Source organism: Grammomys surdaster, unplaced genomic scaffold (assembly GCF_004785775.1).
Source record: "Grammomys surdaster isolate TR1022 unplaced genomic scaffold, NIH_TR_1.0 142, whole genome shotgun sequence".
NCBI lineage: Eukaryota > Metazoa > Chordata > Mammalia > Rodentia > Muridae > Grammomys > Grammomys surdaster.
This window is the reverse complement of record NW_021604600.1, coordinates 6606496-6629791: the sequence shown is the minus strand read 5'-3', so window position 1 is coordinate 6629791 and position 23296 is coordinate 6606496. Positions and strand designations below refer to the sequence as shown.

Sequence of the window (23296 nt, the reverse complement as noted above, 5' to 3'; positions counted from 1 at the left end):
GGGGTAGTGTTTTGACGATTTCAGGCTACCATTCCCTCCTGGTTATGTACCACAACTACTTGATAACCAGATCTGGAGATTTCATATGTGGCTTCTGGGTTTATAGTCCCCATGCAGATCTCGAATCCAGGCTTTCCCCCTGGACATTATGCCTCAGGACACTGTATTTTTATGGAAAAAAAAATCTTCCCTGTAGCCATCTGAGCAATCCTTTTCAACCCACATCTGATAGAAAAAAATCACATCTATTTCTTTTTATTCTCAGAAAATTTCTCTTGTAAAATTATCCCATGGATTATAAATTACCTTCTAGTCTGGGGAAGACAGAGGATTTAAAAACCTTCAGTGAGTTTACTTTAAAAGGAAGCTTCTATCAGAGCTGTAAGTGGAAAATATAAGCAACCCATAAGGAGCAGGCAACCACAGATGTAAATAGAGACCTGCTTAAACAGGAACTGTGCCTGAGGACCCTCTAAGGCAGGACTCCCTCATTCACACCTCACACTCCCCAGCCCCCATGCAGGGAGGCAGCTCCCATTAACAAATCCCTGCATCCTTCGCTACTCTTCAAGAACCTACTTTGGTCTGGTGTGCAGCTAAGGTATTGAGATGGAACAGCAGCAGTTCAGTGGGAGGCAGTGAGCAGGAGCGCTGGCAAGCTGCTTCTGCCAGTGGCTCAAGGAGGCCTTTGTGGAAGCTGGGAGAGATGGCTCAGTGGTTAAGTACTCAAGTTCAGCTCTCAGCACCCATATTAGACAGTTGACAACTGTCCAATGCCCTCTTCTGGTCTCAAAGGGCATTGCACTTGTGTGGATAACCCCTCACACAGATATATTCTGTAAAACAAAAAATTTAAAATATTTATTAAAAATGAAGACCTCTTTAGTGAGATGACCTATAAACCACAGAGTTGACCTTGAAGATATGTGGGCCAGGTGGTGGGAGGCAGCAGGTGGCCAGATCAGACAAAGTCAGACTCAGCCCGCCCCCCGCCCCCGCCCCCCCCACAGCTCACAAAGAAGCCCTTTTTTTTTATGCTGAGGTGGCCAAGAAGCTGTTAGAGGGTTTGACATGTTTGACATACTGGCACCCAGTCCTGAGTTGATAAGGACCTGCAGTTGAGGTCAAGGCTCCCAGCAGTGCTTGGAGGGAGGGAGGGGATTCAGGCATATACTGTCCACAGCCTTTGACTGCCAAAGAAGGACTACTATATTTGCATCCCTGCCCTACATTATTGTGAGAATGACTGAGTGAAGCTTTTACAGTTTGCCTGCTGCAGCTTTGTAGTCCTGCTGGAATGGTGGTCCCTGGACCTGATGGGGAAAAAAGATGAACAAAGTGGCAATGGCCCTCTCTGGCCTCCAATCTTAGTCTCCACCTACTGATTTATACCCCAACCCTTTCCCAGGTAAGGGACTCTATCAGAAGACAATTCTGATCACCCCTGGCCCAGCAGACATGGCTGCTTGAGCTGGTGTCACCCTGGAGCCACCATCAGATCTCAAAAGCAGGGAGAAACGGGGGAGGGGGATTCCTATTAACCCTACCACTGTTCCCTGCGCTTTTCCTGTAGCTAGGCATCAGGCTACAGGATGAAGACGGAGATAAATGTCAGCTGTGTGCTGTCAGCACTCTCCATGGGCCTCATTTCCATCTTCCCACTACATCCCATGGGCCATATATCCTTCTGGCTAGTTTTCAGGAAAGCCTAGTCTCCAGACTGCTCCATTGCTGCCTCCCTTACCTTGAATGCCTTCTGCAGGGAGTGTGTGCTTGCCTGACACAGCAGTTCTTCTAGGCTGTTCTCTATGACCCTAGCCTTATGCCCTACCCCACCTCCTCCTTCCAGCCTGGTGTCACTTGTCTGTGGTTTTACCTAATGGATGCTCAACCCCAAAGACAGAGACAGTACTCAGAGGCTCCACACTCTATCTCTCAGGGCTGCTGCTTTCTAGCACATACAAGGGGCTGACAGCATGTTTGTGGAAAGGAAGGAATAAGGAGTAAAAGGAAGAAAGGAAGAAAGATTAAGATCCTCATCTTCAGAGAACTAAGAAGTAGAAAAAGAACTATTAGTCTCATGCAGTATGGTAGACAACAGAAAGGAGGTGTCTCTGCCATGCAGTAGGAAGCAGGGTGCAGAGCATGGTATTACCTACGGTGGCTGGGTGGGCTTCCCATGACACTGAGTCCAAAAGGAGCTCACTAAGTAAGGACAGTGGGGTGGAGGGTCATGGGGAAGGAACAGTGCCTGTGAAAGCACACTGTGAAGAGACCTGGAGTCCATCTTGGGGCATGGAATATGGTCAGAACATGCTCTTCACTACAGACACAATGGGAGGCCTGGCTCTCTGACATGAAGGCATGTTTGATGCCTGTGGACACCCAATGTCAGGTACCAAGATCTCTCTCATATCTAGGGACCTAAACTGCATTTATGCTCAAATGTTCACTAGTACATTGGCACTATCCCAGCTATTTGGTGAATGCTAGCTCAGTGTGTACTAGTATACTGATGCCTAAATCCCAGATACTCCACAGCCTGAGTTTTAGTCCAGCCTAGGCAATGTAGCAAGACCTTATCTCAAAATATCAAGAAAGGCTAGACAAATAATTCAGCTTGCCATTTGGGAGAGGTCCTAGGTTTGAGACCCAGAAGCACAAAAAATTACTCCAAACAAAAAAAACAAAAAACAAAACAAAAAAACCTGACAACACCAGCTTTCATAATACCTATCTAAGAACACAGATGTGGCAGGTCATTCCTTGCCCTCTTTGCAACCTTCCTGCAGAGCTACTAGATACTTCCTGTCCTTTGCCAGGATATGTCCCTTCCTTTACGGAGCTGGTTATCTGTCAGAGAAGACAGGTTTTTAAACAAGCTACTCCCCACACAGATACATCATTGCATGCCATCAATGCATGCTGATACCACAAGTGTGTTGGAAAGGAAATGTGACTATTCTGGGGATCCAAGGCGCTTTCTGCTGGTGTGAGCTGTATCTGAGCAGGCTAGTTGGTATGTACAGAGGGAAGGGTCTTTAAAAAGCAGATGCTCAGACCTAGACCACAGGTGAGCAAGAGCAGATGAAACAAGGCATCCAAGGTCCTGCCACCATGCAGAGTGCAAAGGTGCACAGCATGTCACAGGACTAAGGATGGCAGACCACAAGAACTACGTGGACACAGCAAGGACAACTGCCCTTAAAATCAACCTAACAGGAAGCCACGAGGTGTTTGCTTGAGTAGAGGTTAGGAATGTCAGGAAGCATTGAGGGTGTTGGGCTATCCTGTGCTCAGACAGGTGTTAAGGGCCTGGAAGAGGTGGAAGGAATTTTTCTGATCAAGGCCTAGGAATAGTAGTGGGAGGGAATATTATCAAATTTGGGGTCCTAGGATAAGTTCTGATTCCTCCTCAACCTTGGGCTCCTACAGCAGATCTGAGACTTATTATATCAAAGGCCACCCTCCAGGGCGTTTCATGGATAATCCTGATTTAGCCAGGATTTTCCACAATGACCCAGATTCAAACTGTCCACTCCCAAGTCCCCCAAACACAATTCTTCAGGCCATGGTCTTCGATCTTTAATCTGAAATACAGTTGTCATGGAGGTGTATATCACAAAGCTGCCAGTTCCTAGATTTGATATTTGAGGTGCCAGGCTGAGGAGAAGTCAGGACTCTATGCTATGAGCTTGGTTAGGGATGGTAGCAAACTAACAAGAAGCTGGACATGCAAACAGAAGAGAGATGGCTGGTGACCGTGTATATGTGAACACAGGTACCCAACAAGGTCAGAGGCATTTGATACCCTGGAGCTGGTGTTACAGGAAGGAATGGACTAGGAGAGATTCCAAAAATGGCAGTCATCTCCAAAGGTGAATCTTAAAAGCATGAGAATCATTCTCCACCTTAGGGTTTTGTTTTGTCTTGAAACAGGGTATCACGATATAGCCTTAGCTGGCCTGGAGATCTCTGTATAGACCAGACTGGATTTGAACTCAGAGATCTATCTGCCTCTGCCTCACAAGTGGTGGGTGTTAGAGATATGCACTACCATGTGTAGCAGTCACTCTACCTTTGTTTTTTTGAAGCAGGGTCTCTCACTGAACACGGAACTCACCATTTCAGCTAGACTGACTGGTAAGCAAGTCCTGAGGACCTTCTTATCTCTGCACCCTCAGTACTGGGGTTATACAGAAGCACACCACTATGCCTCACTTTTACGTAGGTGTTGGGGATTCAAACTCTGGTCCTCATATTTGCACTTTTCCCACTAAGTCATCTTCTTAGCCTTACACTTTTTTAAGGTGCCAACTTTCCTTTCCATGCAGAAAGTGGCTGGGCAGACTATTCCAGGGAAAGCAGCTGGGGTAAGATTGAGTCTGCCTCCCAGATAAGGACTGCCATCACACCTTCAGATCAGGCAGCTTGGCTAGTGACAATCAGCCTGAGGCTGTGCACCAATCCTTGAAAGTGTTGTTGTTACACTGGCAAGCATAGAATGCTATCAGGTTGGTAGCAGAAGGCAGGATGTGGAACATCAGCAGGGAAGAAGGGAACCAGTGACAGGGTAGTTGGCCTGCTCTAAATCAAAATAGCTTTTACAATGCTGCTCCTGGCATGCTGTCAAAGGGGTGCCTTCAAGCCATAGAGGCAGTCTAGGAATGGTAGAAGCTGGCAGGAAAGAAGTCAGGCTTGCAGACTGCTCTATTTTCAAAATGAAAGGAAGAGCTCAAGAGTCTGTCAGGTGCCCAAGATGGTATTATCCAGCCAAGGAACATATTCTTAAGGGTGAGAGTAGCCCACCACCTTCATGGTCTCTGGGCCTCTAGGAACAAGGCTCTATCAGAAGAGCCTGCTCTCAATCAGATCTAAGTGAGTCTACTGTTGTACCCCTGCCAGCTCACATAGGCACTCTGGGAACAAAGAGGTAGAATTCACTGAAACAGGAAAGACAGAACACTATACTGCATGGCTACCAGGGACTAGGCCTTTCTATTTCCTAGAACCCAACTGAAAGGGATTCACAGGGACCCTAGGAAAAGGCACAGAAAGCTGGTTGAAAACATCCCAATGTCTTCCAGTGGGGACAGCTAAAATCTCTGCAATACATCTGTCCCCATTAGTCGTCTTTGTTTGATTGATTGATTTTTGAGACATAGTTTTACTCTGTGGCCTAGGATGGCCTAGAACTTACTATGTAGCCGAAGCTAGCCTTGAACTTCTGCTTCAGCTTCTCAAGTGTTGGAGTTATAGGTATGAGTCACCAAGCCCAGTTTTGTTTTGCTTTAGATGAAGGTTATCTTTTTAAAAAAACAAAAAACAAAAAAACAAAAAACCAGCATATATTTGAACCTTTACAACAGGTTTAAAAAACATGAGCCAAAAGCTACCCAGGATAAATCTGAAACATTGAGTTCAGGCAATGAAGGCAAATCACAACTTCTAAGGCACACTATACAAGAGTGTTAGGTGAGACACTGAAAAACAGTATGTTCAGTGGGACAATATGCTAAACTAAGCCAATACCACCACAATGCTACACATATTTTGTGGGCTACTCAGCCATGCACATACATGGAGAAAGGTCTAAAAGAACACATGCCAAGTTTCAGTGCAAGAGGGGTTAGGGAAAAAATGGAAAAAATAATTAGCATTTCAGCATGGTTAACAGTAACTTTCATCTGTAAGCAAGCTAGTTTCATGTGTTATTTAAATAACAAGTCAAATCACCTTCTCTCCTCCAAAACAAACACACAAACGAATAATAGATAAATAGGATCGGAGGCCCTTCAGTTCCAGATAGCCTCCAGAGTATCACTGCTGCTCCCTCTGCAACAGAATGATGAAGATGCTGGGCTACCTTCCTAGCATTCCCCTGAAACCTCTCGCACCTTTACCTGACTGGCCAGACCTTCCTTTTGTTCCATTCTTTCCTATACACCCTATCCAACATCACAGCTACTAGCCCCTTCCCAGTACCCTCCACTGCTGTCCCCAAAGAGCTACCAGCTCCTCTGCTGGGACTCCACAGTGCCTTGCCTGGGTCCCCTGCTCTAGCCCATGCTGCTCCCTCTGCAGATCTTTTGTTTCTCAGAGATCCCTGTGGCTTATCACTTCCTTCCTCCAAGCTCATTCCTCAACAGGGACTTCCTCAAGACCTGACCTAAAAACTCCTTCAATCCATGCTGCCTCAATCCCAGCCCAGTTGTTTTTATGATGTCCTTCATATTCCATTTACTGCTCAGAGTCTGTCTCCAACCATGATGGCATATATTAAAGGTGAAGCAATAAAAGGATGAATGATCACAGACTCTTCACCATCAAGCCCTGGCCACATGAGCAGCCATCAACCCTGTGTGCTATATGCTCTCTTCTCACAGGACTGCTTGTGGCTCCTATGCTCCTGCTTGCAGTTGAGGCTGATTCTGTTCTTCTCATCCCCCTTTCTGCCCACTAGTGCTGCTTCAGTGCCACTTCTTCCTGAAGCCCCTGTCCTGCAGGCTGAAGACTTTCTTCCCCCGGCCCTGAGCCTTTCTCCACCACTGCATGGTTAGGAGAGCCCGTGCCCAGTGCTGGGTGAAGGATTTGCCATTGGTTTTGTGTGCACTCAGTCATCAGATCATCCTAACTGCAGAGTAGCCACTACTACTCTCCCTGTTCTCCAGCTATAGAAGGTGAAGCACTAAACCAGCTAAGAGGGGGAGGAAGGGGTTGAGCTGGAACCTAGCCTTGCTGACTTCATGGTCTCCATAAAACTTCAAGTTGAGACTTCTGCAAGGACAGGGTGCAAAGCAAGCTCCAGAGAATAATAGACCATGGCTCCCACTGAGCACAGATGACAGGGGCTGACATCACAGACCTCGGACACTGGCCAGTCCTTCCTGACACCACATCTAGCCTGAGGACCTTTCATTTGTCAAATAAAAACAAGCAGCTGGACTGTGGACTCAACCCTGTTTTGTTTGTCACAAGGTCACAGCCTAAGATTCCTGGAAGCCAGTGTGACCATGCTGCTGGCTGCGGGTGGCCCAGGAGTAGACAAGTGGCCAGTAATTCTAGGAAGTTTGGATTAGAAGGTCTAGGAAGAATCTCATATTCTCTTTCATCCTCCCTTCTTCCATCCTTTTTTCCCTCCCTCTCTTCCTCCCTTCCCCACTGCTCTTACTCAATTTAGCCAAGATCTTCCTGCCTATGCCTCCTGGGTGCTGCTGGGATTGGAGGCCTGACTACTCTCCTGAGAGGAGGTAAACAAATTTAGAAGTCATTGGATTTTCTTCCAGATGAAATAACAAAACAGGAAGGCTAAATTAGTCACAGTGGCACCTTCCCATAATCCCAGCACTTGGAATGATGAGGCAGGAGGATTAGATGAGCTTAGGCCTATCTGGGCTATAGACTAAATGCCATCAGACCAGTGAGGTCTACATGGCAAGACCTCTTCTGAAGAGAAAAAGAAAAAAAAGTGAGAAATAAAGAAAGTAAGCTGGAAAGCTGGCCTGCACCAAGCATGAAAAGTGCTGCAGTAAGAACAAGCTATCAAAACAGAAGCTGCAGAAAGGAAATTCTGGGAGCTCACAGACTATCTGCTCATGATCCTCCCTGCTCTTGGCTTCTGAGAAGCAAGCCCTCTTCAGAGCCTTGCATTGTGGTACACAGCCCCCTTCTGCTGCCTCCAGATAGTTGTCTTCTTTAAAAAAAAAAAATCAAGTCCTGAGTAATGTAATATTTTGCAGAGGTACTGTAAGAAATAATAGCACTACATGGAAAACACTTACCTCAGTGCCTGGCCATGGTAAATAACACCCACCATGTGGCTGCTAATATTATCATAATCAAGCCACAAGGACATACTATTACAGGAACCGAACAGATTAATCATCTTACCCTGCCACCTAAATTACTCTTCCTGGGAAGGGTGGCATGCCATGGGACTTTGTCCTTGGTCCCATCTCAGGCCATAATTTTATCAATGGCTGTTAGAGGCTGTTTATAAAGTCTGAGGATGACATCTAGGTGGGAGACAAAGAAAAAAAATGAATGACGGAATCTAAGTTCAGGACAATTTTGACAGGCTACAGATGGACTATGGAAGGTTTGACAGACTGCATTGGGAAGGGAAAGGTCCCAGACAAGGGCAGGTAGTGGGAGGGAAACATGACTGAAGGAAAATTCACAGCAATGAATGGAGTGTAAAGTCAACAGTACGGAGCTGGGGAGATGGCTTTATGCTGTGCAAGCATAAAGACCTGAGTTCCAATCCCCAGCACAAATGTAAAAGCCAGGCATGGCTACGCAGACCTGGAACTCCAGTGCTAGAATAGGCAGTCCTTGCAGCTCACTGTTTAGATAGCCTAGCCTAACAAGGAGTTGCAGATTCAATGAGAGACCCTGTCTCAAAAAATGAGATGGTGAGCAATTGAGGAAGATCCTCAACATTGACCTCTGGCATCTACACATACCTACACACATGTGTACACAAAAAGTCAGCAATGTGCTATACCTCCATAAACTATTGGCACAACACAAACAGTAAGTGTACTAGGAACACTGGCTCTAAACTAGGCGTGGTGGTGCATACCTATAACCCTAGCACTTGGTAGGCAAGGTCAACAAAGGAAGGGAGAGAAAGGAAACCAGAAGACTGTTTGCTCAGAACAAGAGAGCAAGGGTACTAATGTGTTTTAGCACCTCTTGTGCACCAAGTCCCAAGCTGAGCACTTGGCACCCACTATTTCAATGGCTACTTTCATTAGCTTATAAAGTGGCTGTTATCATCTTTGCCCTCATTTGACAAGTGAGGAGCCGAGGCATAAAGAAGTGAAGAGACTTTGCCAAGTAGGCTGGAGCAAAAGAATATCTAAACCAGTCATCACTAGAGCGCACACTCTCCCACAGTCTACACTGACTCCATAGTTGCAGTTTTTTATGGTTTCTGAGGCAGAAGAAGGTGGCCAGGAAGGTAGACATCATCCTACAAGAAGTCACCGTGAGAACTGATCAGGTGGATGAGCTCAGGCAGAGGAGAGCAACTCTGCACAGCAGTCTCTCCCTACCCACATCTAAACAAGCAACATCACTTAAACTTACGACAGTCTGGGCAAATGAGGGTGCCGATGGCAGATTTCAAATGTTAAGAAATCCTGAGAACTGGATAGCAGACAGAACTGGGTTAGCAAAGAGAAACCCAGAAACAGAAGCTAGGAAGGAGCTGGTCACGAGAGAAGGTGTTGTGTGCTGCTCCTCCCAGAGGCAGCAGTCTTCAGGGAGACAGAGGACCCAAACTGGAGTCAGAGGCTAGATGGAGCACAGGAAGCAGCAGAAGGTGGTCCTTTCACCGGCTCGGTGTTCAGGAGCTATGCTTAAACAAATAGTTCTAGAAAGACAAGTATCTGAGCCAGGTATGTTGGCACACACCTATAATCCCAGCACTTGGAAGGCTAAGGTAGGTTTGAGGTACATAGTGAGTGAAAGTCTACCTCAAAAAAAAAAAAAAAGAAGAAAGAAAGAAAGAAGGAAGAAAGAAAGGAAGGAAGGAAGAAGAGAAAAAGAACAAAAGAAAATCCAATGGATCAATTGCTAATAATGGGAAAGAGAATGCAATGTGGAATATACGATATGTGGTATGGGGTGTGTGTGTGTGTGCGCGTGTGTGTGTGTGTGTGCGTGCACATGTGTATATAGGCCAGAGGAGGATGCCAGGTATCTTAAATCCCTTTCTTACTCCCTTGAGGCAGAGTCTCCCACTGAACCTGAAATCAGCAGTTCAGCAAAGCTAGCTATCCAAACAGTCCTCAGGATCTGCTTGTCTCTCCCCACAATGCTTGGGTTATAAGCGTAAGTGGACATTTTACATGGGTGCTGGAGATTCAAACTCAGGTCCTCATACTTGTTCAGCCAGCACTCTTACCCAGGGTGACACCTCCTCAGACCCATGAGGTATATGTAATATACAAAGAAAACCTTTTTAGTAATAACATTTCATTCTAATTATCTTGTAATTTAAATTTTCTAAGAAAAACTGATGGTCTATTCCACAATGACAAAGAATGAACTTCTAGTACATAAAGTAAACAAACAAAAACCAGACAAACTTTATAGATACATTTAAAAGAAAACCCAGACATAAAAATTACATACACCATGATACATCTTATATTAAGTTCAAATCAGACAAAATTGTGTTGCACTGATTCCAGGTTATAGTTACTTTGGAGAGGTGTTAGCTAAGAAGGCTCATGAAGTCTGCTGGAATACTCTCTATTTGACATAGGTGGTGTGAACATGGGTGCATTCACACATAAGTTCATAAAAAGCATGCATGTAAGACTGTCCACTTCATTATACACTAGTTATACTTCAATCAGTTAAACAGTTAAGGTGAAGCTGGAGCGATGGCTCAGCAGTTAAGAGCTCTTACTGCTCTTGCAGAGGGCCGGGGATCAGTTCCCAGCACCCACATGGCTGCTCACAACCATCTGTAACTCTAGTTCCAAGGAATCCTATGTCCTTTTCTGGCCTCCAAGGGTATCAGGCATACACATGGTGCATATGCATGCAGACAAAACATCCAAATATATAACAACATGAAATACAAAAATATTTTTAAAGTTAGATATGTAATGGAAAGAAGACTTTTTTTTTAATTGTCCCTAATTAAGTGATAAGATGATCCAAAAAATTCTTAAGTATTTGTTATTTTGTAGGAAAAATGCTTGAAGAAAATACAAAAACAAGTAAGATCTAGAGGGTCACAAGATGGTTCAGTAGACAAAGATGCTTGCTACCAAGCCTAAGGAGCTGGGTTGGTCCTCCTGGACTCATGTAGAAGGAGAAAACCAACTCCTGCTTGTTGTACTTGGACCTCCACAGGTGTCCCATGGCACAAAAAAATGCATGAACACACACACAAATAAAGAAATATAATTTAAAATGTTTTTCAAGCAAGATTTATTAGGTAGTTGTCTTATTTAGGGTTTTACTGCTATAAACAGACACCATGACCAAGGCAACTCTTATAAAGAACAACATTTAATTGGGGCTGGCTTACAGGTTCAGAGGTTCAGTCTATTATCATCAAAACAGGAGCACGGCAGCATCCGGCAGACATGGTGCAGGAGGAGCTGAGAGTTCTACATCTTTATCTGGAGGCTGCTAGTTGGAGAGTGACTTCCAGCCAGCTAGGGTGAGGGTCTTAAACCCACACACACAGTGACACACCTATTCCAACAAGGCCACACCTCCTAATAGTGCCACTCCCAAAGCCAAGCATATACAAACCAGTAGTTAAAATGGAGTAGTTCTTATAGCTTTATGTAACTTCTAGCTTCTCTACAATCAATATTCAATAGCTCAAGAATCACAAAAAGACAAAACAAAAAAATGTAGATGCTGCAGGTCCCATTGTGGCAGTGTTGACAGATGTGAGCCCCACTTCCCTCCCCTAACCCCACTGATACCAGTCAATACAGCATGGAACAGAGAGCCCAGCATAGGGATCAGGAGAATGAAAGTGAAAACACACAGCACTTGTAGATCCTCTTTTGAAGACTCTACACACATTACTCCCTTGATTATTTCTACAACTCCACAAGGAGATAGTTGGCAGCTCCATTCTTCAGAAACAGAAACTGAGGCACAGGAAATCTATAAACTCCCAGAGACTTCGTAGTTATGAAGTAGCATAGCCTAGATGCAAACTTTGGCAATGTGACCCAGACCTAGCTAGATCTGGATTGCTCTGCCATGCCAACTCTTTCCATCAGCCAACCATGAGTGGCCTGAGGATATTATCTGAAAAATGTTAGATTTCTCAATTAGGGGAAACAGACAAAGTCCTGACTGAATGTGTACTGTTGATATGAACATGGCCATGACAAAGACCCCAGAGCCTCAGAGCCATGGCAAAGCCTGTCCCAAGTATATCTGTATGTTGTGCTTAGACCTCCACATGTGCCCCATAGCACAAACATGCATGAACACACATGCATATAGTGTGTATAGAAAGTGTCAGCCATAGCTTCCTCCTCCCAGATGACTGTAGCTTGAGACTGCTCCCTTGCAGAAACCCCTGATACAGCATGACAATTACTTCCAGGACATCAATACAGCACTGGAGACTGTAAGCCATCTAGAGATAACATGTTTACAATGTGTAGGTTGCACACAAATGCCAAATACAGCCTGTACTTTCTCATACCCACAGGTCCCTGGAAGCAACCTCTGTAGAGACCATGTGTGACAGGCAGATATGCAACCATTTCAATGGCCTCTGATCAGAACCCATGTTTATAACTATTCCTATGGTTGTGGGAGCTGACTCCCACCTATCAGATGAACAACAAATGAGTTTTATGCCATCTGGCCATTGCCATCTTGCCCTCTTCCTTACTTGTCCAGTCCATGGACACAGGCTAGGGTCCTTTTTTGTAACTATGAGCCTACAATAAGGACCAGGGAAAGTGGTGACATAGAAGAGAGCCTCCTTGTGGCCAAAGTCGGGCTGGGCCTGGTGTTTCTCTCTCAGCCTTGCCCACCAGCAGGAGAGGAAGGCCTGCTGAGCACTACTCTATAGACTGAGCCTCAGGAGAATGAGAATATGCCCAAAGGGCCTCAGGTAGGCACCTCTTTCTCAGGTGGCACATCATAGCACATTGGCTCAGTCCTGTATTTGCTAGGGTACCAGAGGCATGTGGGCTGCACTCTGAGCCTAGACTTCTCACACATAAGCGAGAATGGCACTGCTAGATCAGTGAGTGGAGATGGACTCTCTGTGCGGAAGCTGCTGTCAACAACTATACCCATCTGTCAGCTCTATTACTCCTGGCATAGAGTGGCTATATGGCTTATGGCTGGCTCCTGCCTGCCCACTAAATTTTGCCCAGTCTTCTGTGATGCTAAACTAATTTTCTTTTAAGAAATTATCCCTTTCTAACTATGCTAATGTGGGATTCCTCACCCGACTCTTGTGACCCAGCTGGTAGGTCTCAGTCTGGGTACTAGTCTTGGCCGATCTCCTGGTCCTTCTGCTACAACTGTTGACAGTGAAGGAAGGCACTGTCAAAAAGGAGTAGGAGAAGGGGAGGGAACACCACTTACTCAGGGCTACAAGTTAGGTAGTGTTCTAAGTCCCCTGTGAGGCTGGTGCAGCTTCCATCACCATACTACATATGAAATAACTAAGGCTCCATGGTGTTTACTAGCCAGGCTCTCTGACTCCAGCCCCTGGACCACATGAACTGGCCTTCATGCAGTGAGCCTGGGGTAGCTGGCAGCTCCCTTTCTACATCAGAGAACTGTCTGCATGAAGAGTGGATGGCCATGGGAAAAGGAGAAGTCTAGAGTCTGAACACTTGGATCCAGCTATACCTGATTGTGCTGGCTAGTTTTATATCAACTTGACACAAACTAGAGTCCTTTTGGGAAGAAGGAACCTCAACTGAGAAAATGTCCCAACTAGACTGGCCTGTGATGCAGGTTTTTTTGTGTTTGTTTTATTCTTTTCTGTTTGTTTTAGTTATTTGCTATTTGTTTTTGTTGTTGTTGTTTTTGTTGTTGCTGTGGTGGTGGTGGTGGTAGTTGATGTAGAAGGGCCTAGCCAACAATAGGTGGTACCACCCCTGGGCTAGTGGTTCTGGGCACCATAAAAAAGCAGGCTGGGCAAGCCATGGGAAACAAGGCAGTAAGGAGCATTCCTCCATTACCTCTGCATCAGCTCCTGCCGCCTCCAGGTTCCTGCCTTGACTGCCTTCAATGATGAACTGTGATATGTAAGAGTAAGGGAAATAAACCCTCTCCACCCTAAGTTGCTTTTGGTCATAGTGTTTCCTCACAGCAGCAGAAACCCTAATTCAGACAATGATATAGCCTACCTCTGAAGTTTTCAGCAATGTGATGCTGCAATTTCCCCTTTTAAGACAAAGCTAGTATAAAGACTCCTATTGCTTATTTATGGTCCCAGTCCACAGACTGTGGATCCTAGTAAAGTTGAAGTCACTGGATTTTGCCAGACCTAGATGACCAGAGAGCTAACAGCACAGAGGGAAGGAGGCAAGTATCTTCATGTCAGGGTAGCAGCAGGAATGGGTTCATATGGCTGTTGCACACCCTGCAGTGGGGTTGCTTTCACCCTGAAGACATCTTTCCTAGACACATGCAGGCACCACCTTTCCTTAGATGATACCATTCCCTTTTCTAATCCCATTCCATATTCCATACACGGCTTTTTTTCCATGTGGAGGGAGGAGGCAAGCGTTAAAGGCAATTTCATGCCTCAGATTGGAGGATAGAGGAGACTTTGATGATGCTCTGTACAAGGGCACATTGCTTATCCAAAACAGCCTCTTTCTGCTCGGAAATTGCAGCTCTCTGAGGGGCTTTTTCCTAGAGTTTAATCTTGTGCTGGAAGCTAGGCTGATACCAGAAAGGTTTTAGACATGTCAATCTTCTTCCCAGCATTTTATCAGAAATTGATTCTCTTTACTGTTTGGCATATGAGTCTTGGCCTATCCCTTGTTAAACTGGAGTTTCAGGGGCTGGGTTTGAAGACATATCTCCTGCAGCTCCCAGGGGTCTCAGGGCAGCTGGAGATTCCAAAGTAAGGCAAATCCTACAGGAAGGATTATGGCTGCTCTCTGATGGCATTACATGGTAACAAACACTGGGCTTGTCTATGTTCAGCTGTTTCCTGAACACACTTCTACTCTGTCTTTTGAACAATTTTTTCATATCTTTGAAACAATTTTTTGCATATCTATCTATCTATCCATCTATCTATCTATCTATCTAATCTATATCTATCTATAATGTGTGTGTGTGTGTGTGTGTGTGTGTGTGTGTGTGTGCGCGTGTGTAGGTCACAGGATAACTTGTGGCAATTCGCCCTCTCTTTCTACCATGTGGGCCCCAGAGATAGAAATCAGATCATCAAGACTGGCCACGAGTGCCTTTATCTATCTGGCCAGCCTGGCCTCTTGGCTTTAAAGGCATCTGCCTTACAAACATGCTCCTTTGCCCCTGCAAGCCCTAAATTATAATCTTCAATATCTATGGAGTTTCTGGGATATACAATACACCTACAGAATACTTACTACAACCCTATGGTACCAGTTCTGTATTACTCCCATTCTTGAGAGGACGATGTGGAGTCACAGACGCTGAGCCATCTGAATGAGAGTGAGCCTAGGAACCTGAGTTGCTCACTGCAGTGGTCACAAGCTTTCTACCTTGCTTCATGACTTGCTTGTCCAGTTTTAAGGCCCAAGATACCACTGCTAGTAGCCTGCCAATTTCTCAAAACCTACAGAGACTAAGACCATGGCATAGAAAGACAGACAATGCTAATTTCACACTGGGAAAGCATTTGGCAGTTGAATCCAAAATGGATTTCATTCTTCTCTGCCCAGAAATATGAACTAAAAGGTTTCATTCCCGTAAAAGTGCACATTTGGAGAGTTGACTGCCACAGCAGGCTCTAGTGCCTCAACATGCATTCTCCTGTCACTTGCTCCTGTCCTTCTTAAGTGCTTTCTTCCTCTTCTTCCTCTTTTTCCTCTTCTTTCTCCCTCTCCTCTTTTTCTTCCTATGCTATTGATCAAACCTAGAGTCTAGTACATGCTAATCGAGCACTCCATCTACCACTGAGTCTAAACATGTTTTTATTTTCTTCAAAAGACAAGATCTTATACATATGAGAGAGGAGGGATGGCTCAGTTACCCAGAAGGTTAAGTTGCAAGGACACTGAGATGTCAGAGAAGGAAGAAGGCTATGTATGCTGCTGGATGGTTAGTGTCACTGGAAACCTACAAGAATCACCACTCTCACTGAGCTAAAGGCTAAATGGCTCTCAATTTTGAGCATCTAGACACACCTGCAAGTCAACTCAAACAAACTGCCCTGCTGCCATCAACAGTGAGATGAGGAGTCTGGGGAAGCCTGGAGAAGCCTGGAGAAGCCTGGAGTGGCCCATATGATGCAAGCATTGTTGCCAAAACCTGCCACCCTTGATTCCGGCCAGCACTCTAGAGATGGTCAGCAGCCAACAAATCTGCCCTTCAAGCACTATTAGCAGATGACTAGGAACACTGCTTTCAATAAAGCATATACCTTTTGATCCACTGATTCTAGTTGAAGAAGTTCAGCTTGGGCTGCTTTTGTACATGTGTAGGAAGTTCCTGCTTTAGATTATTCCTTAAAATATTTTTATTGTAGTAAGACACCATTAATAGCCTAGACAGTCACTACTAGGAACTAGTAGTACACTCCCAGCATTTCTTAGTACCCAAATCCAATCTGAGCTAACACATAACGTGCAGACTGCATTTACCCAACTTGGTATGTTATTCATGCTTCCCTATGCATATGTGAATGTGCTGCATCACAGGGTATTTCTACAGGACCTCCTGGGACACCATTACTTTCCAGATCTAAGAAAATGAAACACATTTATCTCCAAAGTTTCAAATAAAGGATGATACTCTAGTACATCTGTGGTGAAATAGAAAGACGCCATAAAAAGAACAAAGGCAGTCCATGTGTCCTGCAACAGGAGTCTTCCAAGATGAGTTAGGTGTGAGAAGGAGGAAGGAGGGAGAGAGAAGAGATGGGGAAGGAGAGAGAGACCTGCTGGAGTTGGGACTTAGTGCAACAGCTGAAGGCCATGGGAATGATGATTGACAGCACCACAATTTAATAAAAGAAAGACATTCCTCATTGATGGACTGTTACCTGGAAGTATAACCTGAAATGAACCTTTTCTTCCCCTAAAAACAGCACAACAGGAGGAGAAACCCAACTGTATCACACACCATTGTGCTAAACAAGGATGGGTGTGTAGTCCTCCAAGAAAGTCCTTCTCCCAAAATCAGGCATTTAGACAAAAGCCCCCATTTCCTCACGGACTGGAAGAAAGAGCTCACTTATTTCTGACAAGAGGAATGTGTGGATCTCCATTACCATATGACTGGTGCCTATTAACCTGTGAGGTAAGTCAATCTGAGCCTCTAGGTTCCCTCAGTCCCTGCACACAAGCCCTACCCCAGTTCACAAGACCCCTTTCTCCCATTCCTTTTAATCCTGGAAATCTTTCCCTTGTTGTCTCTCTTTGCTTTCCTAGGAAACAACCTTGAAAGTTTGGAATAAACTTTTTCCCTTTTCACCCACAAAATGGCTATGTGAGTTTCTTTACTGTACCCATTTTCACTAGGAAAGTAGTTCAATTAGTATAGAGCTTGCCTTGCAAGCCAAAGGACCTGAGTTCAATCCCTAGAACCTGATTTAATAAAAAATTAGTCAGCCAGATGTGGTAGCACAGATTTGCAGTCCCAGTGCTGGGCAGGTGACAGGCAGCGATCAGGTGCTCTCTGGCTGACTTGGTGGACTCCAGAACAATGAGAGACTGTCTCAAAAACAACAACAAAAAGATGGGCAGAACCTCAAGATGTCATCTGACATGCAAGCACACGCACACACATGCACACGCAGCACCCATCTGCACACGAAAACCAAGAAGAGACAGTAGGTAGATAGAAACACCTATGACTACTAGTTGGAAGGACACATAAGTGGTTGCATCTTAGAAAGAGAACTGAGAACTGCTATCAAAAACATAGTCAACCTTCAACTGTTTCTTTTTTATTGCTGTGTTGGGGGCCAAACCTGGGGACTTGGGAATATTAGGTAAGTGCTCTACCATAGAGCCACATTTCCAGCCCCTTCTTCCAAATATCCCTAGCATTGATTGGATGGCTGATCCCACTCCCAGGCCTATGAATGGAGCTCCTAGATAGGAAGAATGTAAGAGAGCAAGGAGTGGGAGTGGGAGCTTTGGTGGCACATTGAAGTGACAGAGGGGGCTAGTTCCTGAGATCCAGGTCTCTCCTACTTTGCCTGAGAAAAGAAAGAAGCTTCTTTAATCTTGCACCCAGAAGAATGGTAGGTGAGAGTGTGCATGCATGTACAAATAGGCAAGCTTAAGGTTTCTCAATGGAACAGTTAAATGGCTTTTACAGTCCTTTACAAAGTGAGCTCACAGATGAGTGGTTTTTAGAATCTCCAATCAACTGCAAAAGATGGCAGTCCATTATCACAAGAGGCTCATGAAGTGGCTAAGAGTGGAGGCTCAGGAGGTAACCTAAATAAGGCTCCTTTACCTGGGGACATCCATCCAGGATGTAAGAAGGTTAGAGCTCACCTAAAGCCTAGCCTGAACCAGGAGGACCCCTAGAGGAAGAAGGGTAACTGTGGGTTGTTTCTCTGTTGACATGTATATCATAGACAGCAAAATATTCATGGGACACTATGGAGCAAATGCCACTGAAATTGAAGTAGGTAGCTGCACTGCAAACTAGCTTTCCCTGGAGAGCACTGTTAAAGTGAGTGGGCTCACGGTACCAGAGGTCACCTGCTCAGCTATGAGATCTATGTGACCTGCCTGAAACCTACACTGTGGCCCTTAATACACATAGAGGCTCTAATTCATAGTGCAGCGGGGGTTCCTATGCAGCAAGAGGACATGTCCCCAATCACCATGTACCCTGGTTAGCAGTGTGCACACTGAGAGATGGGAGAGTTAGGTGAGATGGTGAATAAAAATCAGTCTCTCCTCTGGGATTTTTCTCTCACTTTTCTCTTAAGCACTGTATGACAAATTTGCTTCCTAATGATTTTTGAGTAAACTACAATGGCCACAATTTCAAAATCATTAATAATTCATGACCAGAGGCCACAAACACTACATAATCTCTACAGGCAGGAACCATGAATACTTGGTAGAGGCAAGGCCAAGAATATTTTTACCAACTGAACTGAAAGCACTTGCTGCTGGAAAGCAACCATCAAGGGACATTTCAGAACCAAGTACACCCTCTCCAGTACCTCAGCTCAGCCTGCCTCTTCCAGGCAGCCTTTTCTTCCTCTGGAACCTAGCAGCTGAATGTAGGTACTTCTGTGCTGTCCATCAGTCTCTGTCTGGACCTGTGTCTGTGGTATTTGGAGTCATTGGTGGCTGAGGGTCTGGGTGGCAGGCAGGCTATGCACAGTACACAGGGAGCCCATGATCAGCAGACGGGGCTACCTCACATTCTGAAAAGCCATTCTCATCCTCAGCTGCATGTGTGCACTGCTAGCAATTAACAAATTTGGATGTATGGATCCACTCCAAGAGCAGAAGAACTAAAAGCTGCCAGTTAGGTCAGGTGTGATGACACAACCCTGTAATCCCAGCATTCTGGAAGCAGAAGTGAGAAGATCACAAGTTCAAGGGCTGGAGAGATGGCTCAGTGAATAAAGCATTTCCTCACAAGTGGGAGGACATAATTCGGATTCCCGATAACCAACACAAAAGCCTGGCAGGAGTGGCAACCACCTATATAATCCCAGTACAGCAGAGGCAGAGACAGAAGATCCCTGGGGCAAGCTGGCTGGCTAGACTAGATGGAATAGGCAAGCTTGGAGTTCAGGGAGAGACCCTGTCTTTATAAAGTGAAGAAGAAGACTAATCAAGTAATACACTCAACTTCAAGTTTGGGCCTCTACACATGTGCATATACTCACCTATATGCATACCACACATATGCATAGGTGAAAGAAAGGAAAAGAGAGGGGGCAGGAGAGAAGGGGGAGACAGACAGACAGACAGACAGACAGACAGAAGGAATGAACTGTATGTAATAAGGCATGAGTCACACAGCACTACTTTGGGCTGAATATGGCCCGGCAAGCTCACTGGGACACACACACACACACACACACACACACACACACACACCTCACTGTGTCAGTCCATGACCCCACATAGGCACAGTCCTCATCTGACCCAGGTCACCTCTGGGGATAGAGTAGCCCACAGAACTTCACTGGAAAAGGAACATGACAAGTGTCCCCAGCTGCTTGTTCCAACCAACCCTGACAAAGAGATAGCATGTCTTTGCCTTACCTTTCATGGTGACATGGCTTAATTTATGGGTGGCCATCTGCATAAGGCACACAGTGCTACCAAGTAGTGAGGGGAGGGTACAGAAAGGCTGAGTAGGAGAGGGCAAGTTCAAGGGATCAGAGAGTCCCCTAAGCCAGCAATGTGCTACTAGTGTTGTTCTCTGTTTTTCTAGCCATTTGAAACAGTCAGCCAGCATCCTGTCTTCAGAGGGCCTGAAGCCATCTTAAATACCTTTCAGAATTAAACCTGGGCATTGAGATAAACAGTGTCATGTTTTGTTTTTCACTTCAAGCACTTTTCAGTAGAGAAATGATCTGAAATGCTCTCAGGCAATTGGCACAATGGAGATGCTGGGAGTGGCAATTAGGAGGTTCTGTTGCTAAGAGAGGGCAGAGGAAGAAAGAATACGAAGCTTGATTTATTCCTTATATCCTGCCCTCTCCCAGGAACATGGAACTTGATCAAAGAGTCCTATGGAAACATATAGTCCTTATGCCGCTTTCGCCCATCTAGGCTTTAAAGGCCTTCTGCTTGTTTTTTTTTTTTTCTTTATTCATGGCTCTCTGACTTTGACCATGTTGTTCCCTTGAACTAAGTAACTCCTACTCATTCTTTAAGAAGTAGCCTGCCCATCACCTTTTCTGCAAAGTCTTCTTTCCTTTCATGTTTCCTCAGACAAGGTCTTGCTATACATACTAGGCTAAACCTGAACTTCAAATCATCCTTCCTTGGCTTTTCAAGAGTGGAGATTTTAGGCCTATCCACACAACTCTTGAAAAGTCTGACTTTTTTCTCTTTCCTCTCTCTCTCCTTTCCTTCCTTCCTTTTTTTCTTTCAATTTTATTTCTAATTATGTGCATGTGTGTGCCTGTGTGGGTATGTGTATGTGAGTATAGGCATCAGGGGAAGCCAGGAAAGAGTGTCCGATCTGGAGCTGGACTTACATACAGGTGGTTGTAAAGCACCAACTCTAGTTCTTTGGAAGATGAATGCATTCAATTAACCGCTGACCCCATCTCCTAGACCAGCAGAGCTTCTTGATCCCTCAGAGGGGTTAGGTGAGCCCTTGGAGACCACTTTCTCTGCCTATGACAGCTTCTCACACTGCTGTGCGATGGTCTAGGGGTATTTGTCTTCCAAGTACACAGTACATACAGCAATTGTTGTCACACCACCCCTTAGTCCCACTGAGATCCTGAGCAAATAGACTCGGTGGGACAGTTTTCAAGAATGGCCAAATACTGTGTAGAAGTGAGTCCTTGGGCTTAGCTAGGGTCACAACCAAAAAGACAAGAAGTGAGACCTGGTCCTAGGTGTGATGGCACACACCTGTAATTCTAGAACTTAAGAGGAGGAGGAGGGCCAGGCGGTGGTGTCGCACGCCTTTAATCCCAGCACTTGGGAGGCAGAGCCAGGCGGATTTCTGAGTTCGAGGCCAGCCTGGTCTACAGAGTGAGTTCCAGGATAGCCAGGGCTATACAGAGAAACCCTGTCTCGAAAAACCAAAAAAAAAAAGAGGAGGAAGAGAGTCTCCAGTACAAGGCCAGCCTAGGCTATATTGCAAGTTCTAGACTATCTGACTATCTGGGCTAAGAGCTCCTGTCTTGAGGGAAGGGCAGCCCTCTGTTCATTTTCCCTACTCTTAAACCTGGCCTGCCCTATGGCTTGCTTTGAAGCTCCTAGACCCAGCTAAGCTTGAAAAACAACCTTTTATTCTTAAAAGTGGCAGAAGTGACCCTTTGGAAACCCAAGACTCAGGAGGTCTTGCGGCTGGCACTCCATCCTCTTAGACCCTGGACACTCCATGTGAGCAAACTGTATTGGTTTGCTGGAGAAGGAGACAGCATATGGAGTATGAGGTACCTTGACTGGCACCCAGGAAACTCTACAGACACAATTGAGCCCTAGTTGAGAGCAGGGGAGCCTGGCCCGTCAGCAAGAACCCCAAAGAAGGCCATGTTGCTCTAAGTGGCTGAAATCTGGAGTGACTGTCACAGCAAGCCAGCTGATGTGCTCCACAAAAGATTATTGTTACAAGAGACAATGGGTTGACAAGTCCAGCAGCCTGCTCTCACTTGGCCCAGGACTCACAGAACACTGTTTACACCAGGCTCTTGCAAACAGCAGTGGGTGCAGTTACCTCCTTTCTCTCCTGAGAGCAGGACCGGCTTCTCTCCACCTTCCGCAGGGCCTGACCTGTAGCAGTTCAAAAGCAGAAGCAGAGATTAAGGCTGCTTAGGAACAACTAGTTTATCACTGCAAAAGCTTTTTATTTGCAAACTGAAAAGACAGGACCAATCATAATGAGATGATTCTAAGAAAACGCAGCCTGTTATTATAATAGGAAAATGGTACACTTTTGAAATGGACCAACGGCAAGGAAAATGGTAATTCACACACAGTATTTGACTGTAATGAACAAAGCTCCAGCCCTTTAATCTGGGCCATTATCTGCACTCTGAAAGGGCCAAGGGACTGTAGTTTTCCCTGTCGAATTACATTTCTATTAAATTGCTTGGAATTACATAAAACACCTTCCATAAAAATGCCTTCTTCCATGCACATAGCCATAAACTTAGGTGGGTGCATTCTGAGGCGCTGCACCAAGCCCCAGACTCACAGCTCAGGTGATGTGCAGAAGTGAATTAGTGGTAATCACATGCGTTTCACAAAATGGGCAATTTCAAAGAAAATCGTTGCTTTTCTCAGGACGCCTTAGACTAGCATTTGAAGGTATGTGTAAATTCAGAAGGCATCATCTCCTACAAGTGCGTCCTTCCAAAAGCATGTTTTCACACCTATGATGGGAGTGTCCACTAGAAAAGCTCCTAACAGGCTGCCTTGGTATTGAAATCTAAAACAGAAGTCACTGTGCGTTGTCAGTCTATCTACTAAACTGCCCCACTTGACTCCCAGGTGGCTATCTGTGACTGCTACAACCACATGTCCTATTGGGTAAGAAACCTCAGAAGGCAGAAATAAAAAGGCACAGTGACAGAAGAGATAGGATCCAAGTCTCAGACAGAAGTGATTTAGATATTTTTTACGTTATCTGCTTCTAAAGTTGGATCCTGAATGTCCATATGTCATGCTCTGAGCTTTTAGGAATAGGACCTAGATGCAGGAAGTAGGGGGCCTTTGCAAGTTACAGCCACACCTGGTTCTGGCCCACGTTCTCTGCCTCCTGGCACATACATGCCATGAGAATAGGCAAGGCCCCACTGGAGAATACTACTACACAAAGCAACTTCTGTTTCCATGCCTCCTCTGACACACTGAACCTCAAAACTATAAGCCAAAATTAAACCTACTTTCCTTCCTTCCTTCCTTCCTTCCTTCCTTCCTTCCTTCCTTCCTTC

At 45.3% G+C, this 23296-nt stretch overlaps 1 protein-coding gene across 2 annotated transcripts in view; it reads right to left on the bottom strand.

Moving 5' to 3' along the window:
• Kiaa0556 (KIAA0556 ortholog) overlaps positions 1-23296 on the bottom strand; it is a 167406-nt gene that overhangs the window by 125069 nt on the left and 19041 nt on the right. For both annotated transcript variants that reach the window (XM_028764277.1, XM_028764280.1), the window contains exon 2: positions 22078-22133. In XM_028764277.1, the coding sequence (XP_028620110.1) occupies positions 22078-22133 (56 nt within the window). The remainder of the gene's footprint in view (positions 1-22077; positions 22134-23296) is intronic.